The sequence below is a fragment of the Neofelis nebulosa genome, chromosome 18 (genome assembly GCF_028018385.1).
Source record: "Neofelis nebulosa isolate mNeoNeb1 chromosome 18, mNeoNeb1.pri, whole genome shotgun sequence".
In the NCBI taxonomy this organism is placed as follows: Eukaryota; Metazoa; Chordata; class Mammalia; order Carnivora; family Felidae; genus Neofelis; species Neofelis nebulosa.
Window position 1 is genome coordinate 25,961,011 of NC_080799.1, and position 25,753 is coordinate 25,986,763.

At 49.8% G+C, this 25,753-nt stretch overlaps 1 protein-coding gene across 3 annotated transcripts in view; it reads right to left on the reverse strand.

The window, feature by feature from the left end:
• Window positions 1–25,753, reverse strand: part of CACNG3 (calcium voltage-gated channel auxiliary subunit gamma 3) — an 88,408-nt gene that overhangs the window by 6,703 nt on the left and 55,952 nt on the right. For 2 of the 3 annotated variants that reach the window (XM_058710179.1, XM_058710180.1), the window contains exon 2: window positions 4,898–4,981. In XM_058710179.1, coding sequence (XP_058566162.1) covers window positions 4,898–4,981 — 84 coding nt within the window. Of the gene's footprint in view, window positions 1–4,897; window positions 4,982–5,050; window positions 5,117–25,753 lie in introns of all 3 variants that reach the window. The other variant, XM_058710181.1, reaches the window with a different exon arrangement.

Here is a 25,753-nt window from a genome sequence, read left to right on the forward strand (position 1 = left end):
TCCACCCATCCCAGGCACAGGCGTCCCAGGGGAAAACAGCACCTGCGCAGGAGGACAGAGCCTGCATCTAACACGGGCGTGAGACCAGTATGGCCGCTCAGGGCTCTGTGCTCAGTGCTAACGCTCTCCAGTCGCTGTCCTGAAATTCTTAATCAGTCTGTCTTTGAATTGCGTTTTAGAAGTGAAGCCTGATGGGCCCACGGACATTGCACTAGGGGACTCGGAGCCTTGACTTGTGACTTGAATCGTCTCTGTCTCCCCACACCCCCTTCTCCTTGGGATGGGACCTTAGCTGTCCATTCTCCTGCCCCAACCAGTGATCACTGGCACCCTTCGTTCCTGGTGGGGGCTGGGCATGGATGGAGGAAGGATCAGGGTTCGGTGCGAGCCCCAGGCACCTGCAAAGCTATGCATTCACCCCTCAGAGTGTCTCCATGCCCCTCGGGGTAGTGTGACATTAGGTAGGCAAATAAAAGACACTGTGACAGATCAAGAGAGAGAGAGAACAGAAAAGAAGAAAAAGCTTTTTTGCCTGTGTTTTGAAGGAGGAGCTGGGATCTTCCTTCACCCTGGACCCTGCCAATTCTGTAGCCAGCCCTGCACCCAGAGTCTCTCCCGTCGGCTCACACGCTGTTGGCCTTTTCCCACTGCACGCCTATTCCTTGGTCTGGCAATATTCTCTTGATACCCACTTAGTCACTGAATGAACAAAGGAGTTTACTTATCCATGCAACAATGTTACTGTGTACCTACTGGATGCCAGGCGCTGTGCTGGGCCCTCAGGTACCACCAGGGGACATGTGCGCCACCCCCAGGGCACAGGAGCTGCCCTTCAAAGTAGGGGCTGGCTGAGGGGCTGGAGCAGCTCCTGGAGGCCCCTGTGTTAACTCTTTAGTTGCTGGATCATGGAGAGGCCCTAAGGGAGGCCCCTTAGGCCTGGGGGAGGGGTCCTATGGTAGGGGTTCCAATATTTACCCAGCCAGTATAAGGGTATTTCCTGGTCTGTCCAGACCAGAATATACCAGTTGAATAAATTCCATGTTCACGGTGTACAAAAGAGTTAGGGTCCCAGGTCTCATGGGGCTTACAAGCCAGTTGAGTTGACAGTCAGACATGGCTATGTCATTTGCAGGCCCCAGTGCAAAATGAAAATGCAAGGTCTCTTGTTCCAACATTAAGCATTTCAAGATGGCAACTGGAGAGAATTGAACACCATGAGGCTCTTGGAAGGGCCGGGGATGGTGAGAAGTTGTAGGATTTAGGGTATATTTCTTTTGATCGATCGATTGATTGATTGATTTAGAGCAGGGGAGGGGCAGACAGAGGAGAGAGAAAGAATCCCAAGCAGGCTCCAAGCTGTCCGTGTGAAGCCAGATGTGGAGCTTGAACTTACAAACCCTGAGATCATGACCTGAGCCAAAACCAAGAGTCAGGTGCTAACCGACCGAGCCACCCAGGCGCCCCAGGATATGATCCTAAGGTGAAGCCACCAGAACTGGCAGTGCGTGGTAGGAGACACAGGAGCTGAAAACCGTGCCCATATCTGGTGCCATGCTGCTGAGCTCAGGGTGGTGCCCAAAATGCCTAGGGCATGTGCAGGTGCAGCAGTGGGGGGAGGGAGGGGGTCACGGCAGGAAGGGTGTGAGTTCATTTTTGGTCTTGGGAAGTTCAAAGCTGAAGGTTCAAGGCTTTCAAGCCCCCCATTCATGGTGACCCTACCCCTGCTGTTTCTCTTTGCTACTGCACGGAGGTGCTTATGTGCCAACTGCCAAACTCTTTCTACAACTTAATGTCATGTCACAAAAGTTTTCTGAAAGTCTGGTAGCTGATTTAGCCAAGTGGGTTGCCTGGGAAGGGCACTGGAGTAGAAGTGGGGTGAGGGTGTGAGGGCACACAAGGGTGAGGTTCTCTTAATGAGAAGAAAAGGAAAGAGTGTTTGCTTTTGCTTAAAGACAGCCACCAAAATACCCAGCACTGGAGTCTGGGCAGACCCGGGGCCCCATAACAGCGCCCCTCCCAACACTCTGCTTCCATGGTGAGGTTTTGGGAGAGGCTGGATTCCCTGCTTCCTTTAGCCCCCAGTCGAGGGGTACCCTGGGGAGGGGGGCTCTGGCGTCCCGGGTGGGCACATGAGCCTGGCTGCAGGCACAGCTCATTTATAACTTCTCAATATTGACGCGTATGACTTATGGGCTTCCATTTGGACCCTCAGCCTGGGACCCCACAAATATCAGGGGTTGATCTGCCTCCAACGGCTTCAAGTGAAACTTGCGAACAAGCCTTTAAAGCATTCGTTCCCATTGTGTATTGGCAGGAATTGCGCAAATATTCAATGTGATGAGTTTAATTGATTGAAGGAGCCTTTAAATTAAAAAAAAATTTCAAAGCATGATTAAATTATGATCATGCACAAAGGAAACAATCTGAACGTTTGACGCTATTGAATCGTGTTGCTTATAAAAGTGCAACTTTGCAAGGTGGCTGCAGTAAGGACGTGGCAACCAGCTGGTGGCCAGACTCACTCTTTACCCACAAACGAGATACAGGGCTGCAGGTGTCTGCCTCAGGACGTTGCCTCTGTGACTTACTCTACGTTCATATTAGCCCTATGGACACGAGGGGGCTTCAAACAAAAACGTTTTACTGTCTTCCTTCCCTACTTACTTCTTTCCTCTACTGTTCTTCCTCCCCAAACTATCTAGGGGTAAGTTGAGGTTGGAGACCCCCGCAGGAGCGTGCCCCTGGCTCCGTGTGGTGGGGTCGGGGATTCCAAAATTCCCAGCAGGACATTCGTGTACTCAGAAAGGCCTCTCCTTAACCTCAGCCTGATTCTGTGGCCAGTGAAGTGTGGGTAGACCGTGGGATGGGGGCAAGGACCCTCATCTTCTTAGGGGGAGCAAAATACTCTGTTGGAAAAGCAATCCACCTCTGGGAAGAACTTAAATCAGTTTTGCAAGTTGTGAAATAGAAGTTATAGCTGTGTTTCACCTCCAGCAGGGCAAACATCACCATGTTGCATTAAAGCAGGAAAGAAATGGGGCGCCTGGGTGGCGCAGTCGGTTAAGCGTCCGACTTCAGCCAGGTCACGATCTCGCGGTCCGTGAGTTCGAGCCCCGCGTCAGGCTCTGGGCCGATGGCTCGGAGCCTGGAGCCTGTTTCCGATTCTGTGTCTCCCTCTCTCTCTGCCCCTCCCCCGTTCATGCTCTGTCTCTCTCTGTCCCAAAAATAAATAAAAAATGTTGAAAAAAAAAAAAAAATTAAAGCAGGAAAGAAAAACAAAGAAAAACCATGGGTACTCAGTAAAATCCCTCTGGAGATGACACTAAGGTCATTCTTCTGAGGAGGTCCATGTACAAAGCAACATCTCTACATGTGGCCTGTAGTCCCCATACCAAATTTTTCTGCTGCTGGTACAAATTCCCGTAGGCATTTGGATGAATCCTACTAGATGCATAAAGACCGCAAACAGAGAAATGGTATGTTTACATTTTAAAAATCATCTTAAAAACAACTATTTCTTAATCGACCCTACTTTGTAATGTGGTTCAAGGCTCATATAGAGACTTACAGTCCGTCTGCAGACTAACAGGTGTGAGTAGGGCTAAAAATGTTGAAATTGAAACACCATTCTTCTTGAGCTACGAGTTACAAACATACTCTGAATAGGACAATTTATTGAAGTTTTTATTATTTTATTTTATTTTTAAAGTTTATTTTTGCACGTGAGAGAGAGAGAAAGCAGGGGAGAGAAAGAGAGAGACAGAGAGGGAGACAGAAAATCTGAAGCAGGCTCTGTGTGGACAGTGGAGAGCCCTACTCAGGGGTCGAACTCACGAACCTCGAGATCAGGCCCTGATCCCAAGTTGGACACTTAACCGACTGACCCGTCTAGGTGTCCCTCTTGAAGTTTTTATTTGTAATAGCCATAAAAAAAAGACACCCCTTACTTTTAACATTCCCTAACAGTAAATTTAGTCAATGCCTTTGAAATTCCCTTTTGCGTGAACTTGACACACATTTTGTTGAAGAAGTTACATTTAGATTATGTTAAGCCCCAAGTTCTCTCTGTGCCTAGATCAATGTCAGGCCCCTATTTGCAGCTGGACTTTGCTATGCTTGTCTCGTGCAACAGAAAAGAGAGAGCCCACATTGCTTCATCATTCCAAGTTGAGCCCTGGGCTGAGGGTAACGTGTGTGAGCTCAGTTAAATTTCTTGAGCCTGTCACGTAGATGACATTATCATCTCCATATCCAACTAGATAAAGACGGCTGAGAGATGGAAAGGTTAAGCAATTTGACCCAGGTTTAATCCAGCCAGTAGGGAGTCAGACAAGGGTAAAAGCCCAGGCCAACCAGAACCCAGAAACCTCACACCAAGCCATCATCTCTTCTGCCCCTCACGTGCTGCCTTTGTGACAGTCCCGTGTCAGATCCAGGTTACTGATCTCAGGACAACCCCAGCCCAGATGCTGGCCCTGCCCCAATAGGTTGGAAACTGCAGAGAGGGGAACTTGGATTTACATCTATTCTCCCAGGGCTTGCCCCTTAGGACTGTGCCCATTAACACCTCAACTCAACTCTCTCAGGAAGGCGAAAACTTGTGTTCTAGTTGAAGAAAATTCCTTAGATTTTCTCCTAAGCAGACTAAAAAGAACCTTTCAGTTTTGACTCACCTACTTTTCCCCTTTCTATTTCTGGTTTATTGACATTAAAGAGACTTAGATATCAGAATCACTTGAATGTCTCTGTCTAGTAGCAAAGGTCCCAGAAGCTCCTTTGGAGTATCCGTTTCCAGGGGTGAGCATTGAGGAGCCTCAGGGGCAGCCGGGTGACTGCAGGGCCACCCTCCCCTCCCTGGCCCCCCACCCTGGGGGAGACCCCAGAAGTGGAAACTTACGCAGGAGGTACTCTGCTGTGTCTTGTTCATAGTCTGCGTCTTCAGGGAAGTGATCGATTTTCTTGCACACTCCTCGGAAAGCCCCTGTGGAAACAAATGTGGGCCTGAGCTGGGGGAGGAGCCAGAGCCCCTGGGGTGAGCCTGGGTCCTCACCCCTACGGTGAAGATCCTTCCATGGTTGTTGCTGGCTGTGCATATTGTTGGCCCGTCAGCATCTGTCTGGGACACAAAAGAGAGACAAGTAGAGGAGGAAAAAAAAAAAGAAGCAGAAGACTTAAATTTTTTGCCTCCTACATGTTTTTGCATGATGTTGAGATCTATTGGGAAGGGTAAATAGCTATGAAACATAATCATTCATTATGAGGACTGCTTTATCTATCCCCCCCCCCCACACACACACAATTGGTGAGGAAAAAAAGAAGGAAATGGAGTTTGTGTGTATTAATTTTCCGTTTTATCGATGAGGAAACGGGCCTAAGAATTTTGCTTGAGCTCACATGGTAAATAGGGGAGCCAGCATCCCAATCATGATCTGCTGACTCCCAGGTGTCTATCCTGGGCGTAGCTTCAGGAATAGCACACTGCCCCTGATCCTGCTCATATCTGACACGGGACTATCCCCTCACTCCTTCTCCTACCCTGGGTCATAGTCTGCTGTGCTTGGCCGTGTGGCCTACGCCTTCAGGAGACACACAATGTACAGGTTTCTTGCAGAAACTGTCAGCATTTGCTTCCTTTTTTCTCTTCAAGATAAGTTTATAAAAAATGTTTATTTGAGACAGAAAGAGAGTGGGGGAGGAGCAAAAGAGAGAGAGAGAGAGAGAGAGAGAGAGAGAGACAGAGAATCCCAAGCAGGCTCCGTGCTGTCAGTGCAGAGACCGACCTCACGAACCCCTGAGATCATGACCTGAGCAGAAATCAAGAGATGAACACTTAACAGTGCCACCCAGGTGCCCCTAATATCAGTTTGACTTAAATCATTTTGGGTATTTGATAGTCATTGTGGGTGTTTGTTAACTAGGCAATTAACCAATCTCTGGGGCAGCTAATGGCTGTGCCACTTCTTATAAATGACAGCAATTTCTGAACTCCTCACCTTAACCCAGCAGGACATTATGCAACATTGTTCTCATCCCAGCCTGAGAAGGTGGCGTGGAGGGGAGGGGCAGTGTGATGTCACAGAGAGTAGACAAGGTTTTGGATCACACAGATCTGGCCTTATACTGCAGCACAGTTACTATAAGGATTAAATAAAGTATGTGAAGTGGAGATAATTTTTGCAAAACTCCAGGCGTGCCATCGTAACAGCTAGTGCTTATGCAAGGCTTCCAGTGGACCAAGCACAGAGCTGAAACCTGACATCCCTTCTCTCAGTGACTCTTGTCCACCTCCCTGGGAGGTAGGGGCTATTAATCCTGACATTTGATGATGAGGCAAGCCAGATCACAGAGGAGACTGAGGTGTCACAGCTGGAGAGGAGAAGAGTCGATATTGGAATCCAAGCTTCAAAGCCTGTGGTTTTCACCATTAGACTATGCAAGGTAGCCATTATTATTATGTCGATTATTATCTCGTAATAATGAGCGTCATGCACTTAACCCCTGCTACAAGTAGGCTCCGAGCCAGAGGCATTTCCCAACAAATGTGATGCGATATGCAGAACATCTCCTTGGTTCTGATTCTCTGCTCACCAGGCAAAGGGTGGACACAGAACCAAGGAGAGGGTCCTGGAGAGAAGACTTGCAGATTAAAGGAAATTCTTGGAAGAAACACAAAGTCATAGCTTCTTCCCTGATATTGAAAGAAAAAGCCTTCATTTTTTTTTCTTGTTCAGACTGTGTAAAAATTTTTGAATATTTATTTGAGAGAGAGAGAGAGAGAGAGAGAGTGAATGGGGGAGAAGAGCAGAGAGAGGGAGAGAGAGAGGATCTTAAGCAGGCTCCACGGTCAGCGCAGAGCCCGACGTGGGGCTCGATCTCAGGACCACGAGATCATGACCTGAGCCGAAATCAAGAGTTGCATGGTTAACCGAATGAGCCACCCAGGCGCTCCTTTTTTTTTTGGTTTAGATGTTAGAGTTCCATTCGCATATTCCTGTTAGTTTGTAAACCCCATGCCCTTCCAGCTCGTTGAATAATAAGTTATAAGAAGTCACACACGCTGAGCCCATGTCATGTACTGGGTGCTAACCTCACTCCTTTACATGTTTTATCCTTGTTAGCTCTCAAAACTGCCTTACGAAGTACCTGGCATTTTGACCCCCTTTTACAGGTGAGAAAACAAAGGCTTAGGAAAGTGAATGATTTTGTCAAGGCACACGGCCATAAATGGCATTCTCATAAGTGGCATGCTTGAATGAAGTCTGCCTGACTCCAAATTTAAAAATTTTTAAATGTTTATTTTTGAGAGAGAGAGAGAGAGAGAGAATGAGTGGGGAGGAGCAGAGAGAGGGAGACACAGAATCTGAAGCAGGCTCCAGGCTCTGAGCTGTCGGCACAGAGCCTGATGCAGGGCTCGAACTCACGAATGGTGAGATCATGACCTGAGCTGAAACCAGGAGTCGGCCGCTCAACCAACGGAGCCCCCCAGGTGCCCCTCCAAAGCCAGAGTCTTTTTTTTTTTTTTTTCAACGTTTTTAATTTATTTTTGGGACAGAGAGAGACAGAGCATGAACGGGGGAGGGACAGAGAGAGAGGGAGACACAGAATCGGAAACAGGCTCCAGGCTCCGAGCCATCAGCCCAGAGCCTGACGCGGGGCTCGAACTCACGGACCGCGAGATCGTGACCTGGCTGAAGTCGGACGCTTAACCGACTGCGCCACCCAGGCGCCCCGAAAGCCAGAGTCTTAACCACTGTTGTGAATTGCACTCTCTTCCACACATTGAGAGTTGCTAGCAACATCCTGGGCCAGGTGGCTTTATGATAATTTTGTGGTCTATCCATAGCCACCAATTGTGGAAATGAATCGGACCAGTGAGTGATTTTTTCCACCAACCATGTTTTTTTGCCCCATAATCTACGCTGGGGACCACCGAGCAAGGCAAAGGTGGTGGTTGTAGGACCGCCTACTGTTAGCTGTTTGACAGGCACCCCAAAGGCTTTGATAGGAAGAAAAGTTGGAGCTGAGAACGAAATGTGAACATTACTGAGACAGACCAGTCGGATCCACGTGGGAATAAAGAGCTCCGCGCATGTCTGCACCTGCCTGCGAACCGGGCCTTACCCGAGGTGGTTCACACCTGGAAACTAGAGCTTAGAGCCAGCAAACACCGGAAGCTCCCGGAGAAACAGTCCCCGGTATTTAGGGTCTCAAGCCACCCACCACCTGTTCTTGCACAGCCCATGAGCTAAGAATGGTTTTTGCATATTCAGATGGCTGGAAAAAAAAAACCCCGAAGAATATTGTTTCATGACACGCAAAAAACTACATGAAATTCAAATTTCAGTGTCTGCAAATAAGATTGTATTGAAGCACAACCGTGCCTGTTTGTTTATGGCTTCCACGCTATGATGGCAGAGCCGCGGAGTTGTGGCAGAAACAGCAAAGCCAAAAAATATTTACTATCTGGCTGGGGAAGGTTTTGCTGATCTGTGGTCTGAAGATCCCTGTCCTGTGAGATAACACAAAAAGAGGAGTCTGGGCCTTCCGGGGACTCTCGGAGGACATAATCCGAGCTGGTTCTTCTGAAGGGGATAACATCTAGGGCAAATCTGGGTCATGGAATGTTCTGTTTGGTGTTTTTGCCTGGTTTGTTTTATTTTTTACCTGCGGTAGTTTAATGCCTATTTTGATGTATTTTTTTTTTTAAATTCAATATGTTGCTGCAATTTAAAATTCAGGATATGTCACATGAAAGCCTCATTTACAGCTTCTGTTAAAAAAATGGGGATCTCTGTCCCACATCTCCATGTGAAAACACTCCCCTGCACCTGGGGAGTCAGCCACCCCCTGGAGACCGGTGCGAACTTTCCAGCTGGCCAGATTCCCCACCTGGCTCTCTGGCACTTGAGCTACCTGTGGCGAATTACCTCCCCCAGCCTCAGTTTCTTCCTCTGTAGAATGACGATAGCAACAATAATGTCGTGGCGGTTGTCATGAGAATGAACGGAGCCTCTAACAGCAGACAGAGCGTCGGCTGGTATTCTCAGCACATACTCTTTTAATCGGGCAATGACGTAAACCACTTAGCACAGCTCTTGGCACATAGTAAGAGCTCAATAAATTATAGCTATTACTACCATTGGTTTTGGTAGGTATTTTAGGACCAGAAGAGACACATTGGTGCCAGGTTGAGATTTAAAAAAACAATCTAAAACGAAAGGGAATCAAGAATTTCCCTGAGGAAGACTCCACGCTGAAAAGGAAGCTGCTGCCATCACGACTCATCAAAAAGTGAACTTGGCCGTTCATGCAAAGAGCACATTGCCAGCTCCCTGAAATAACCACTGTTTAGCATTGCTGTATATTTCCTTCCAGACTTCCCCCCCCCCCATGCTTTCACACACAAATGGTTTTAAAAAATTGAGATCATGATGTTCTTCTCACTTACATTTTTCTCAGGAGTATTTCCCCCTATCAGTAAATCTAAGAAAAACAGGATGGGTTGGACTTGCCCACGAACCGCAGAGGGTGGAACCAAGAGAGACGTTGAAAGCATCTTCCCTGCAAGGATGAGGCAGGACACGGGGACAAGCACTCACCCAGCACAGTTTAAGCGAAGGCCCTGGGGCAGAGAGAAGCAGAAAGCAGGAATGTGGTAAACTGGGGGGAGGATCGGTGGTGGGAGGTGATCTGGGCGCAGATCCGGTGGTTACAGGGGAGAGGCAATGGGCACGCAGGGTAGGGCAGGTGTGAGACCTAGGCTGTGAGAACCCACAGACCGCAGGACCCCGGGAAGAGGTCTGGAATGGAAGAGAGAACCAAGGTAGATTTCCTGGCGTGTCAAAGTGAATCAGTTGCAGAGACTGGCTTTCTGGTGAAAACAAGCCTCATCCTGGGCAGAAAAGAATGTGCTGATGGTTCATCTCTGGCTCAGCCGATGGAAAAACACGTCTTCCGTAAGAGGAAGGGGACTTTCTTTCAACCAACAAGCCTTCTTAAAGGTCAGACCCTAGAAATATTCCCAGTAAAATAAAAAATGAGGTAAGAACGCCCACCATCGCTTCTGTTATTTACCACGGTTCTACAAGTTCTAGTGCAAGAAGAAATAAAGCAGAATTGAGAGTAACAGGCAATAGAAAAAAATAGGACAAAATTATCATTTTTTTTCCAGGTGAGAGAATAGTTTGCTTAGAAAGCTCGAGGCAATTTGCTGGACAAAATATTAGTATGAATGAAAGAGCTCAGTCAGGTGGCTTCTTCTAAGCTATTAAACCACATAAGAAAGAAGTAATAATTAAGTCATTGTGGCACCGATGTTTGAAGAGTAACATTGATCAGAATATTTGTCAATGCAGAGAAATACTACAAGGAAAGCAAGAAGCAGTCCATTATCCCATGCTCAGATAATCGCCATTAACTGAAAAGAATAGAGGTATTTAGGGGTGCCTGGATGGCTCAGTTGGTTAAGTGTCTGACTCTTGATTTCAGCTCAGGTCATGATCTCATGGTTTGTGAGATTGAGCCCCACATCAGGCTCTGTGCTGACAGCATGAAGCCTGCTTGGGATTCTCTCTCTCTTTCTCTGTCTGTCTCTCCCTGGCTCGTGCTCACTCGCTCTCTCTCAAAAATAAGTGAATAAACTTAAAAAAATGGAGGTATTCATAGTTGGAAAATTCAGACAGTAGATATCAAAAGGCATAAGATTAAAAGTGAAAGCATTTCCATAACCCCACCCCCCCAAATTCTGTCACCTGATAGCTCAGTAGAGCAACTTCTGTTGACCAAATGTTGAGTGAAATCATGTCTATGCTGAGATCTGAAGGGTAATTAAAAGTTCATCGGAAGGGAGGTGTGTTGTCCCAGTCAGAGTGCAATAGCATGCGTGTTATCGAGAGGGAGAGGAAAACTCGTTTGGGAACTCAGAGTAACTGAGGGTGTTTAGAGCAGCAGTGGTGGTTGGTCTGAAAGACAGTTCCAGTGGTTCCCGGTGGGTGGCAGAAAGGTGGTGGGAGCCTGGGACAGGGCAGGTATGACATCTGGGCTGTGACGATTGGTTGCTTCAAACTTTGTCCCCCCCTTCCTAGGAATTCACTAGTGGCCAAGGCAGAAGATTCTGGTTCTAGGAACGTACATTCTCACTGGGGACAGAGTCTCCAGACTACATAGATGAACAAGGTCCCTGTGCTTTGAAGGAAACAGAACAGGATGATGTCATCGTGACTAGGCATGGGGTGGGGGCAGACGGTGAGCAATTTGGGGCAGTGTGGTGGTGGTTGGGGGGGGTGGTGTTCGGGCTCTGACCTGCATAAAGAGAAGGAGCCAGTTATGTGAAGAGTGCAGAGAGGGCTTTCTAGGCAGAGGCATGGGCTCTGAGGTGGGAATGAGCTTCGTTAGTTTGAGGAACAGAAGGAAGCCCAGAGGAGCAAGACAGGGTCTCTTGTGGCAGATTTACTGGGTCAAACTTCAGTGAGAACAAGCCTAGGCCACCTGCTGTGCCAAGTTTGGGCAAGGGCCAGATAGAGCTTTTCTGGGTCATCTTAAGACAGCTCTGCTCAAGTGTTTTTGGTCTGGAGTCCAGAAATACTGGACACAGAGCAAACAGACCTTCTCAAGTCTGAAGTCATGAAGGGAGACCCTGAGTGAGGGGCAGCCATCCACTGGATGTCCCTCCTCCAGCATCAGCAGAACCTCTAGATGGTTTTCCAGGAAGGACCCCCACATCTGCCTGCTGAGTGCAGTGTGCATAGCCCACACTGATGGTCCTGGGAGAGAATTTGGTGGCTGGGGCACCTGCCTTCCCCAACCTAATAAAGGGACATCACTTCTGAGTAGTCTCTGGATGTGGTTACCATGTGCTCAGAATGACGGTGGCCCTCTCAGCTCAGTGCCAGTGCCCAGAACATGGTCCAGCCCAGGAACCCTGCCAACCCAGTGCCTGGACCTTGGCACCCATCTCAGCCAGCAGCCCATCTGGGGCACCCAAATTTCAGGCCCCCAAAGTCCAGCTCAGAGCTCAAAACCAAGGCTAAGTGGAGACCGGAACTCTCGGTCTAGAGACATAGGTCCTTTGCTAGGTCCCCATCGTGACGACTTTGCCTTAAGGAATCAGGAACGAACAAACATCAGGTTTGTTTATGCACCAGGAATACTTAAGAAAGCAAAAGTTACTGCCTGACTGTGAGAATGTAATAGAATAGAGCTCTATTACGGAGGATAAGAATAGCTTAAAACAGTGGTTTTCCAAATGGGCTGCATGTTGGAACTTCCGGAGTGGAGGCTGGGGTGGCTGGAAAATATTGGTGCTCTGTTTTACCCCCAGAGCTTTGTACTTAATCTATCTGGGCATGTGGAGTTTTCTATTTTATTTTTATTTTTTAATGCTTATTTTTGAGAGAGAGAGAGAGAGAGAGAGAGCGAGCGCATGAGCAGGGGAGGGGCAGAGAGAGAGGGAGACATAGAATCCGAAGCAGGCTCCAGGCTCTGAGCTGTCAGTGGGTTCGAGCCTGATGTGGGGCTCGAATTCACCAACTGGGAGATCATGACCTGAGCTGAAGTCGGACACTTAACCGACTGAGCCCCCCAGGCGCCCCTGGGCATCTGGAGTTTTCAAAGCTCCCCAGATGAGCCTAACTGTTCAGCCGAGGTTGAGAACCACCCCCTTCCAGGTGAGTCCACTTGAAAGTAGGGACCTTTATTTCATAGTAAATAATGAGGTTCAAAGAGATGCTCCCATCTTTATCTTGAAAATGAAACGATCATTTATGAGCATACATTTGTTTTGTCTTATCTTTTCCAACTATGCGCTGGGATGAACAAAAAAGCAAGCTGTGTTGATTTTCAGCGGGAAGAGAACATAATTTCTTTCTGGTAAAATCACATGAGAGCCCAATATGAAATCCTTCACTCTCCCAGCTGGATCGTAAAGTCTGACTTTCCCAGTAGGATCATAAAGTAGGTCCTTTTGGCAAAAAATATTTGAGTACGTCATCATCTTCTCAAGAGGTTCTCTTAATCCTTTGATATTCAAATCACTGGATGTGCCCTATAGCACATCATCCTTCTTGTTGATTTTTTCTTCTTCCATTGCTAACGGGTGTCCCTCCGCCCGGCTCCTGGGGCCCCCGGCTGGCATACCACATCACTCCTCACATCCATTCCGTGACGCTCCGTGGATTTTGCTAGATGTGCAATCTCACTTTGCCATCGCTTTTGCCTCTATTTGCATTGCATTGGATTGTCCCATGTTGACAAGAGCTGGCAATCAGAGAGAGGCTGCCAGACAAAGATGGTGAATTGTGGGGTACGGAATGGGGGTGGGGGTGTGGGATGGGGCAGGGAGGGTGTTTTAGTTGAGCCTGGTTTTATAAGTGGTCAGGCCATGCATGCACATATTCCCGTGAAGATGGGGGTTTGCTTGCTTGTCCCCACAACCGAGCATGTGCAGGGATTTGGGTAATGAGTTCCTGAACTAACCTGGTCTGTCCGAGCACATACAGTATAGCTATTACGGCTCATGGCTTCTAGTAAGAGAACCACAGGAGTGAGTGAATTCAGGAGAAAGAAAGATCCTCTTTGATCGAAGTGTACAACCCGATTCACTCTCGTTCAATGGATGTCTGTCGAGGTGCCTGGTTTACATCAAGCTCTGTCCTGGGCACTTGGGGGTTTATCAGTGAACTAGATAGACTAGGTTCTGGATCTCAAGGCTGTTATGTTCTAGTGGGGAGACACCTACAGTGAAGGAAGAATAAGTACAAATGTTTCTGTACAAAGGAAAAGGTCCTTTTAAATAGTGATATGTGCCATGAGAATAATAAACGTGGAGTTTATTATTTTGACTTGGGGACGGACAGTCATGAGATTGGGCGGACAGGGAAAGCCTCTCCGGGAAGGTGCCATGAGTGAGAAGATGAAGCCAACCACAGGGAGATTTGAGGGAAGAGCTTTCTAGGAAGAAGGCATCACATAAGCAAAGGCCCTGGGGCAGGATAATGTGTAGTGTGTTTCTGGAACCAGGAGAAGTGATACAGAGTGAGTAGGGGGAGAGCAGGTCCATGAAGAAGCTAGACTAAGCTTTAAGCAGCTGAGAAACGCAGTCTGCCTTATAGTTTTAAAAGATCTCTGGATGCCAGGGGCTCACAGAGGAACAGGAATGGAGTGCACCTTCAGAGGAATCATCGAAAGCCACTGTGAACCCTTTGAAGAAGTAACTGGCGATTGGGGGTGGAAAGGCAGGCCAGCCAGAGTCCTCGCACATCCACTTGAAGAGAGACGCCCAATGGAGAGAGCATCCTGCCTTGGGACCAAGTACGGGAAATTTAGCCAGGACAAGGGACTCTGGGTCCCTTCTCTGCACCTAGTTGATAGGCCTGCTTCCTTCCTTCCTTCCCTCCTTCCTTCCTTTTAGAGAGAGAGAGAGAGATTACCAAGTAGGCTCTGCACAGTGAGTGTGGAGCCTGATGCAGGGCTCGAACTCATGAAACCATGAGCTGAAATCAAGAGTGGGACGCTTAACTGACTGAGCCACCCAGGCACCCCAGTATTATTATTTTCAAGGTGGATTACTATGAGGGTGGGGTGGTCACCATAATCACTTGTGTGCTTCTGAAAGTCCTCCTAATCCTACCTAGGCAGCCACTCACAGGAGTGAGAACTCAGCCCGTTTCCTTACCACAGAGGTGGCCATGGCTGGGCAGGGGCTCTGGGGAGAGGCCTGCAGCCCCTTCATTTCTGCTGCTTTTAGGTGATGGCATCTCTCCTCCAGAGGTGCCTGGGAAAGTTGCATCTACCTGTGAAAGTTCCATGAAGGTCCATGAAAGGTCCATGAAAGAGTCAACTGGACCTTTGTTTTAAAAAAAGCACCCTCCCGGGCCCCTTACTGGAGGCACTAGTTAGAGTCTGAGAACCTGTGCTTCTTACCAGGCACCTCAGATCCCAATGCACTTCAGAGTCTGAGAGCCACGCTCTCTAGCCAAGTGGACACAAGGTCATCGTCACACGCACAAAGGCCTTGGCCGAGGACAAGGAAGGTGGGGTCTGGAGTGTGGAGGGTTTGAGGACAGCGATTCCCCCTTACAAGATCTGAAGCTGGAAGAGGCTGGAAACGCAACAAGGTTGTCTGAGGTCTTCCAACATGTGGGCACCCCACAGCCCTGTCCCTGGCACACCTGTGCCTCGGACTTAGCTTTCACGTTCACCAGTGTCAGCGGACTTCGGCCTCACTCCCAAACGCAGCCCTGCACACGATCACGGAGGCACGCTGACATTTGAAGGAGATTCGGTGACCTATCCCTCGTGACCTGACCCCTCCGTTTGCTCTCTAACTTCTGCATGTCACATGTCAACGCCACAATCACAGCATCACGTGTGGAAGTGTGGGGTTCGAAAGGTTTTTATTTTGAGTGGACTTTATTTTTCGGATCAGTTTTAGGTTCACAGCAGAACTGAGCAGAAGGTACAGAGATGCCTCATATCCTTCCCGTATCCTCCGCACACACAGCCTCCCCCGCTATCAGTGTCCCTCACCAGAGAGGTGCACCTGTGACCATCAACGAACCTACCTTGACACGTCATTATCACCCAAAGTCTACAGTTTACACGAGCGTTCGCTCTTGGTGTCGCACATTCTATGGGTTGGACAAACGTGCAATGATGTGTATCCACCAACATGCAGAGTAGTTTCACTGCCCTGAAAATCCTCTGTGCTCCACCTGTTCGTCCCTCCATGTCCCCAGTCCTTGGCAACCACTGTGCTTGTTACGGTCTCCATAGTTCTGCCTTTTCCCAGCATGTCAGAGAGTTGGGATCACACAGTATGCAGCCTTTTCAGATGGGTTTCTTTCACTGAGTAATATGCACGTAAGGTTCCTCCGTGTCTTGTCATAGCTTGAAGTTCATTTCTTTTTAGCACTGGTTAAAATCTCATTGCCTGGATCTAGCACAGGTTTATCTATCCATTCCCCTACTGAATGACATCTTGGTTGTTTCCAGGTTTTTGGCCTTTATGAATAAAGCTGCTATAAATATACACTTGTGGGTTGTGTGTGGACACAAACACCAAGGGGTATCTGGGTAAATACCAAGGTGTATAATTGCTGGATCATATGGTCACAGTAAATTCAGTTTGGAAGGAACTGCCAAACTGTTTCCTTTAAAATGCTTATTTATTTATTTTGAGAGTGAGAGTGAGCAAGCATGAGTGGGGGAGAAGCAGAGAGAGAAGGCGAGAATCCCAAGCAGGCTCTGAGCTGTCAGTGCAGTTCCTAACATGGGGCTTGATCTTATGAACCTCGAGATCATGACCTGAGCTGAAATCAAGAGTCAGATGATTCACTGACTGAGCCACCCAGGCGCCCCACTGTTTTGAATGAGTTTTTGTTCTCCACGTCCAGCAGTGAATGGGTTTCTGTGGCTCCACATCCTTGCCAGCATTTGGTATTGTCAGTGTTCTGGATGTGGACCATTCTAATAGGTCCACAGGTCCACAGGTCTAAGAGGTATCCTGTGGCTTTAATTTGCATTGCATGACGACATATGATGTGGAGCATCTTTTCATACATGTACTTGACATCTGTATATATTCTTTGAGGATGTATCTCCTCTGTTATCTGTTCTATTTTTTAATGAGGTTGTTTGTTTTCTTATGGCTGAGCTTTAAGACTTCTTTGTATATTTTGGCTCACAGCCCTTTATCAGATGTGTCTTTTGCAAATGTTTTCTCTAGCCTGTGGCTTGTCTTCTTATCTTCTTGACATTGTCTGTCCAAAAGTTTATTTTTTAAACGCTGATTTGGCACTTTCTTCATTAGAAAAAAAAACAAAAATGAATCCAGTGGAGCGTTTTAAAAAGCAGCGTCTCTTAACTCTTGAGAGAGCTGGACTCAGATTTCTGCCGCTACAAACTTTGTAAACATGTTGCAAAATCAAACCCGCAGCACCAGAGCCTGTGTTTAAACTGTCTGTGCAGAAAGTCATACTTTTTGACATTTTGTGCCATTCTGACTCTGCTAAATGGAGGAAAGGGAGAGAGAACCTCCGCGGTCTGTTTCCCCGCTACCCTGGGCTGCTCATTTCAACCTCCACTGGTCAGCTCTGCCCAGCGCTAAACAGCTTTGCTCCCAAGCAAATCCAGCCCAGGCCCTGACATTTATATCCAGAATCTTTTACTCTCTTCTATTCATTAAGCATGGGAGGTTGCCATGGCAACCATTAACCGCACCTGACATCCAGGAATAGTTCTGGCATTTTGAGCAAACACCACACTGGGATTTCGTTCTGCAAGGTAACCTTGCAGCCTGCGCGGTTTCTCCCCGGCATCTGAGCTTTTCCTTCCAGGCCCTTTGCCTGGCTCAGAGGGGGAGAGAGAAGGCGAGTCTCTCCTTCTCGATTCCCCATTCCCCTGCCCACTCGCCCACTAGGATCTCCTTGGGACCCGCAGTATGATGGAGGTGTGGTGGGGTGTCTCTGGGCAGGACGTGTGAGGGCCGCAGCGCGCGCACGCGTGTGTGTGTGTGTGTGTGTGTGTGTGTGTGTGAGAGAGAGAGAGAGAGAGAGAGAGAGAGAGAGAGAGAGAGAGAGATGGGGTCGGCAGAGGCGGATGCCAACGTATTCCAGAAAAGCAGAGAATGGAAAGGGGTGTGTGGTGCCTGGGTGTGCACATGACTGTATACACGTGTGCTGGTGGGGGTGTGAGCTTCTGTGCGTGGTGCACGCACGCCTGGGTTGCACCTGAACCAGAACCACGGGCTGCGTGTGGAACCCACGGGACCTTCTCTCCCCTCTGCCATCCCGCCTTGTCCTTCTCGCACCCTCTCCCTCTTGCTATGCTCTAGATCAGCCATTCTCAAACTTGAATACGCGTGTGACTAGCCTGGGCACCCCTGAAAACGCAGGCTCTGAACACGCAGGTCTGGGGGAGACCCTGAGATTCTGCCTGCTTCTGGGATTTCTAACCAGTTCCTGGGTGCTGCTCATGCTCCTGGTCCATGAACCACACTTTGAGTAGCCAGGCCTGGCTGACCCCAGAAGCACTCCCCCCCACCCCAGAAACTGAAATAGCACTGGTGCCTGGACCCTACCATGGGGATTCTATCAGAACCTGTGGATATGGGCCCCATCTTTTTATTTAACTTGTTTTTTAAATTTTTTATTTACTTTTGAGAGAGAAAGAGAGACAGACAGAGCACGAGCAGGGGAGGGGCAGAGAGAGAGGGAGACACAGAAGCCGAAGCGGGCTCCAGGCTCTGAGCTGTCCGCACAGAGCCCGACGCGGGGCTCGAACTCACGGACCGTGGGATCATGACCTGAGCCGAAGTCGGATGCTTAATCAGCTGAGCCACCCAGGCGCCCCGGGCCCAGTCTTTTTTAGAGGCTCCGCCAGGTTATTCTAAGGTCCAGCCACAGCCCTGGGTCTGCTGCTCTCCTTACTGTTCCTCTAGCACACATTTTCTGTCTGTGAGACCTTTGCTGTGGCCGGCCTGCCTGCCCGACCACTCTGTCCTGGGCCTTCGGGGAGCTGGCTCGTTCTTAACACTCAGGTCTCCACGTCCTGCCTTAACCGCTTCCAGTCACTTCCTTCGTAGAGCTTATGATTCTATGTGAGTGTGCTAATTATTTCTATTTATTGCCTTGTTTACTTTCTGACTCCTTCACCGGAATACAAGTGCCTGTGTATCTCAAACGTCTCACAGGAGACCTCATGCAAAGTAGGTAACGTGTGAGTATTTATCAGATGTCTGTCCGTTGTGTGTTGCATGGGAGGGAACCTCAGACAAGGTGGCTTCTCATGGGATAATGAGCAAAGTTGTTAACCTGGCCTGTGTGGTCCTGTGTGATCTGGCCCTTGCCCACCCACAGCTTCTTCCACCCATACTCCTCTTGGCTCCACTACGTACTGTTCATCCTCAGGCAAGTTACTTGACTTCTCTGAGCTTTAGTTTCCTTAGCTTAAAATGGGTATAATGATGCTACCCTCGGAGGGCCGCTACAAGTGTTAAAGGGACAGTGTTAAGAGCCAAAAAGCTTGGAAACATCTTCTGGTGGTTTTATGGGTTGGATTCACTATATAGGTGACCAGGAAAGAGGTCCATAATGGGTATATTTTTAAAAAGTTGCAGTTCAATACGGAAGCCCTCATCTCATTTTTGTAAGCAAAAAATATGTGCAAATGGATTATAAGGCAGTTAATGTGAATGGTGGCCCCAGGAGTTGAGCAGTGCACTGCCTGAGCAGCTGTACATAGGTTCTTTTGTGGATTGAAGCTAGATAGGTAGATATTGATTTAGATTTCAAATAGTCATGGATACAGATCTGCACATAGATATGTCTCAGTAGGCACAGGAGAAGATTAATAAAGTTACTTTCAACAGTGGTTACCTCTGTGGGGTGGGGAGGGCATAGCATTTGAGTGGCAGAATTGGGAAGGCAACTTTTGCCTCTTACTCTCTATTTTTTATTTATTTTTATTTTTTATTTATTTATTTTTTTTACTCTCTATTTTTTAAAGTGGATTATGAGTGGGTTTTGCTTTCTTTGACTCTGTTTTCCTATATTTCTCAAATTTAAAACTTGAAAATTTAAAAGTTTAGAACTAAAAGCAGAGATAACATATAAGGAAATGTCTAGCTGATCACTGTCTGGTGTGGGGTTGCGTGTTCAGGAAACAGGGCAACTAGAGGGGAAAGAGAGGCCATCGAGAGTCTGCATGATGGGGGCGGGGGGTGCAGGTAGGTTGGAGGCTAGAAGAAGCCCTCAGCATGAAGCTTACAGCTTGTCTTGGCAGTTTCTGGCCGTACCCAGGGGTGCCCCAGGGTTCCTTGGAAGTGCTAACAAGCTCACAGAGCTGTCCTCGGGTGCTGGCTGGGCTGTGTTTCTCTGGGGCATCTGGAGGTGGTGCCTCCTCTGTCTCACCTAACTACACAATGATGCTGATGTGAGGATCTCAATCCAAGTAGGACAGTGGGAGTCACCAGGAGGGAATGGCGGCGGCTCCATGTGAGTTCTGGGCTGTTTTGCTCTCCTACTCGTGCTTTTCTAGCTTCTAATGCATGGTGCTAGCTGTGTGACCTTGGCAAGTGATGTCTCAGTTTCCTCATCTGGAAAATGGGCATAATCATAGTACTTAACTCTCAGGGTTGTTGTGAGGATTGAATGAGATCAAATAGATGAGGCAGATAGCATGCTGAAATACTCATTTTTAAAATTAAAAAAAAATTTCCAATGTTTATTTTTGAGAGAGAGAGAGCACACATGAGAGAGTGGGGGAGGGGCGGAGAGAGAGGGAGACACAGAATCTGAAGCAGGCTCCAGGCTCTGAGCTGTCGGCACAGAGCCTGACACGGGGTTTGAGCCCACAAACCGCAAGATCATGACCTGAGCCAAAGTCTGATGCTTAACTGACTGAGCTGCCCAGGTGCCCCCCAAATTCTTTTTAAAAAATTTATTTATTTAAGTAACCCCTATATCCAATAGCGGGGCTCGAACTCATGACCCCGCGATCAAGAGTCACACGTTCTTCCAACTGAGCCAGCCAAGTGCCCCTTGGTGAAATACTCATTAACTCCCAGCTAGGATTAGTCCAAGTATCATTTCCAAGGGCTACCATCCCTAATTCGGAATTTGGAATTCCAAACAGGTCTGAGCAAATAAGTGCACCTTATGATTTATTTGGGAGCAAAACTAGGAGATCGTCACAGGGACTCAGCTGGGTGCAGAACCTGACCTGAGCTGGCTTGGGAAAGCATTCGTGGTCTTCGTTGGTCTCACTTGGTGCAATATTCCCGAGTTTTGCTGCAGAGCGATGGATGTATCTATCTGATGGCGGGAGGCTGTTACAGAGGTGTTCAGCCATCTATAGTAGATGTCCCCTAGTACCTTTCTAAAATCCCACCGTTCTGATTCCTGGAACGCATCTGAGGAAGAGACTAAAGGTACGGCTACGGCAGACCACACTCTTCCATTTGTATGCCTTTCTCCATATATTTATATCACATGTTTTGGCATTTGTCTTCTATTGCTCTTTAAATCAACTCACTTTTTTTTTTTTTAACTGAGATGTATTTTAAAAGGAAACTTTATAACCCAACTGTAAATGGAAAGCTAGTACCGCTGGCCATAAATAGAAGGGCATTGCAAAAGATACATACAATGGAAACAAACTGAATATCCAAGCTGGATACTGTGAATTGAAAAGCAAATACCTTTCTCCTCATGGGGTGAGATGTTATTTAGTACCCTGTCTGGGTACCAGGCATCTGCCGTGGGAGCATGGGTGTCCCCTGCTGGTGGGCTGTCGGGTAGCCCCCTGGGGGAATGAAGGGACCAGGTGACCCCCTTCCATCTGGGGTGGGCAGCACTCACATTCCATGCCCACAGGCATGTGACATCAACGGTCATACTTGATGTGATGAGAGCAGCCTGAATTTGCTCAGTGCCACCCTGCCCCCATCTGCAACCGGAAATTTCCTTCTGATCCACCAGGCCCTTGGGCCTGTGTTGCTGAGACTGCCCTGAGGGAGGCATCATTTAATTTAACTAGAGGACTGCGAGCCTATAAGCTGGTTTGGCCAGGAGCTAGACTCTAGGCAGGAAGATGTTTGTTCATTAATTTGTCCAAAAAAAAAAAAAAAAGAAAAAAGATCTACAGACTGCCTACTATGTGCTAAGCACCATGCTTGGTTCTAGGGGTGCAGAAGAACATTAGATGAATGAAATCCCTGCCCTTCTGGATGTGGGGGAGAAGAAGCAAGCTCATTACTGCGTAGGAAACATGCTATGAAGGCAATAAGTAAGGTGCCATGACCGCCAATCACAGTGGGATGGACGGGAAGCCTCTAGAAGGGTTGTCTGAGCTGAGGCAGGATGCTGAACGTGAGTCAGCCACACTGAGAACAAGGGGGAGAGCATTCTGGAGGGCTGGCCGACATGTGCAAAGGCCCAGAGGCTAGAATCCTCAAGGGTGGTGCTTCTCAAACTTCAGGGGGTGCAGAACCCCCAGGAGCACTTGCTAAAATACAGATTCCTCAGAGATTCTGAGCCAGGAGGTCTGGAGCGGGGCCCGAAATTCTGCGTCGGCTCCCAGGAGATGCTCAGGGTCTTTCTATTCTGCATGCCCCACCCCCCTGCACATGTGATGCTTCTCAAGAGAAGCTCCTTTCCTTATGGCCATGGATGCCATCTCCAAACACAGATCCCCCAGCCCAGGGTGTTGGGGGTGTGCGTTCTCTCTGGGCTTCCAGACCCGCCAACACTCCACATGCCAAAACCAGGCTGTGGTCTCTCCAGACCTCACTTTGCCAGAACCACTCATCGGCCTGCACAGAAACAGGAGCCTCGTTCTCTCCAGTGCTGTGACTCCAGGGTCTCGTCCATCCCTGGGAGCAGTGACTTCTCCACATTCTGCTGTGGTCCCCGGAAGAGGCCGAGGAGCACACACATCCCCTGTCCTCTTCCCATCTCGCCTCCCACTGTCCGATTCCTGCACGATGCAACGGCCTTGAAGAGAGCCAGGGGGCTCTCATCTCTTCTCTCATCTGCTGGGATGGCTTGGTAGTTAAGAGCGCAGGTTCAGGACTAGCCAACCCCAAGTTAGAACCTGCCTGCCCCTTCTTGCTGGTGCAACTCGTTCAAATTTCTCCACGTCTATGCTTCAGTTTTCTCAGCTGGAAAGCCAGAGAGGCCAAGCAAATGAGATGCTATAAATACAGCATTTGGCATGTGTCTGGGACCCAGGCTACATGGACGATGGTCATGATGACGGTCACTATGCAGCCTGGTGGGTCACTCGGGGGAGCCCTTCATTCACAGGAGTTCCCTTTCTTCCCGTCTGGGAAGCTGGTCCCCCTTGTGAGGTGTGTGTCCCAGGGCTGTAGGAGGCCTTTGTCTTAATATGTGTTTGCCTGTGCGTTTTGCCCCATGTCTCACGGGAGAGGGCACTGCAGCTCAGGGAAATGAAGGACGTGATCTGAGGAAGACCCAGCCGAGTAGCCGAGTTGGAATCTGAACCCAGACCTGTTTGTTTTCACTCCCCAAGTCGCCGCCATAATAGGACTCTGGGAGACAGCAGACAAACTGGGCAGACCTGTCACTCATTCCAGGAGCCAAGGGCAGACAAGGCACACACAGCCTGGGTCAAGCTGGGGAGCTTCTGGGGGTGGGGTGGAATCTTAGGGCGTCTCAGCTGGGCTGCTGGGAGGCCATCTGGAAAGGCGCCCAGAGCAGAATGAAGCCACAGACGGATCAATCCGTCGTCGCCCCAGTGAGCAACATGGCCGCCCGCACCATGCTGGCTCTGTGGGGATGTCAGGAAACAGGCCAGGACCTTCCCGCGGGAGCTTTGTCTCATTGGGGAGAGAGCACACAGACTCACAAAGAGGGAATCCATTTGGAGTGGGCAGTGAGTACTCAGAGTTCAGAGGAGCTTCTGGAGTGCTGGGCATCAGGCGGGGCTGAAGGGAAGTCTGAGCCTGGTCCCCAGCCAAGTCACTGACGCGGAAGGCATGGGGCGGTCGTGTTTCAGGAGCTGGCATAGCCAGGGCGGCATCCCCAGGCGGGGGTTCCTGCCAGGGATTGGAAAGGACAGCTGTGCCTGGCCTTGGAGCCCTGCGGGATGGGTAAGGTCCAAAGGGTTCCTGAGACCCTCCAGGTGGTCTTGGGACCTTGGGATCACTTACACTCTCTGAAACTCAGTTTCCTCCTCCGTAAAAGAGGGATCATAACAGTACAAGATCCCCGATGAGACAGCGCCTGTGCAGCTGTTAGCAGGCCGGCACAGAGTACACGTTCAATACGTGCTCTCAATTAACACCTGATGCTGGGGATACGGAGGGTGGTGGCCAGAGTTGGGGGAAATGAAGTGACAGGTTTGTTCTCACAGCTGAAGAAATACACCCCAGAAGTCCAAATACCCCTTCCTTGGATTTGGAGAAGACCTTTCTCCCAGAATGTCTGGGCAAGGCGCAGAGGTGGATAAATCTTGGCCAAAGACACAAGGCAAAGGAGCTGTATGACAATGTGGCCTGGTCCCCTGTAAGCGGTCAGTGAATACTTGTTGAGTTAAGAGAACTCCAAAAATAATTCTGCGGGGCGTCAAAATGGGGCTGGGGCTGCTGAGTTGCGCAAAGTGCCAGCACGAGCCATCTCCTTCGAGCCTCAGGTGGGCCCGGCCACTCCCTTGTTCCGGGAGCTTCCCTAAGATCCTCAGCAGAGAATAAAAATAGCTGCACGAATCTGCAGCTTCCTTAGGCGGTGACCGAGGGGCTCAGGTGGTGACCGAGGGGCTCACAGCCTTGCACACTTAGGGACTGTGGCTCCTCAAACACCATCATGCTCAAAGCCCACGGCTCCTGTTTTCTACCCACTATCATTCCTGATTGTGCAGCAGGGGGGCTCCCGGATGGCATGGACTTGGACAGGGGTTGGTGGTGGGAGGAGGAGGTGGGGGGGGGGGAGGAGGAGGTGGAAGAGGAGGAGAGAGGGAGCAGGGGAGAGGAGGATCATGGGGGAGGAGGAGGAGGGGGCAGGAAGAGGAGGGAGAGGAGGAAGAGGGGATAGGAGAAGGGGGAGGAGGAGGAGGTGGAGGAGGGGGAGGAGGAGGAGGTGGAGGAGGGGGAGGAGGAGGGAGGAGAAGGTGGGGGCAGGAGGAGGAGGGCGCAGAGGGAGGAGGGGGAGGAGGAAGAGGGGGCAGGAGGAGGGAGGAAGAGGAGCAGGGGGGAGAAGGAGGAGGAACAGGAGGAGGGGGAGGGGGAGGAAGGGGAGGAGGAATACGAGGAGGGGGAGGAGGAGGAGGGAGGAAGAAGAGCAGGGGGGAGAAAGAGGTGGGGGCAGGAGGGGGAGGGGGCAGAAGGAGGAGGGGGAGGAGGTGGGGGAGAGGAGGAAGAGGGGGCAGGAGGAGGGAGGAAGAGGAGCAGTGGGGAGGAGGAGGAGGAACAGGAGGAGGGGGAGGAGGAGGAGGGAGGAAGAGGAGCAGGGGGGAGGAGGAGGAGGAACAGGAGGAGGGGGAGAAGGAGGAGCAGGGGGGACGAGGAGGGGGCAGAAGGAGGAGGGAAAGAGGTGGAGGGGTAGGAGGAAGAGGGGGCAGGAGGAAGGAGGAAGAGGAGCAGTGGGGAGGAGGAGGAGGAACAGGAGGAGGGGGAGGCAGAGGAGGGGACAGCAGGGGGAGGAGGAGGAGGAACAGGAGGAGGGGAGGGGGAGGAGGGGGAGGAGGAGAGGGGAGGAGGAGCAGGGGGGAAGAGGAGGTGGGGGCAGGAGGGGGAGGGGGCAGAAGAAGGAGGGGGAGGAGGTGGAGGGAGGGGAGGAAGAGGGGGCAGGAAGAGGGAGGAAGAGGAGCAGGGGGGAGGAGGAGGAGGAACACGAGGAGGGGGAGGAGGAGGAGGAGGGGGAGGAGGAGGGAGAGGCACAGGCAGCCGTGAGAGTCCTCAGAGAATTTGCCAGGTTTCAGAATGAAGCTGCCACATGGCTGTAGGGGAGTCGGTGGGAACACAGGGACATATATATCTATACGTGAGGGCTGTGGCACCCACACATGCAGAGCATTGTGCTGGCTAATAAACGCTGGGGAAAAGAACCAGGCTCCGACCAAAGAAGATCCTGTTGTCCAGATTGGCCCACGAGGGCAAGGCTTCCTACATTCTCCGCATCACCGTGGTGCTTTGGGGCAGAAGGGCAAAGCCCCTCACTCAGGCGGCAGGCTCCGGGTCAGCCTTGGCTGCCAGGCCGCCCTGTGGGCAGAGGGGCTCTCGGTACCCTGCAGCGGGCCG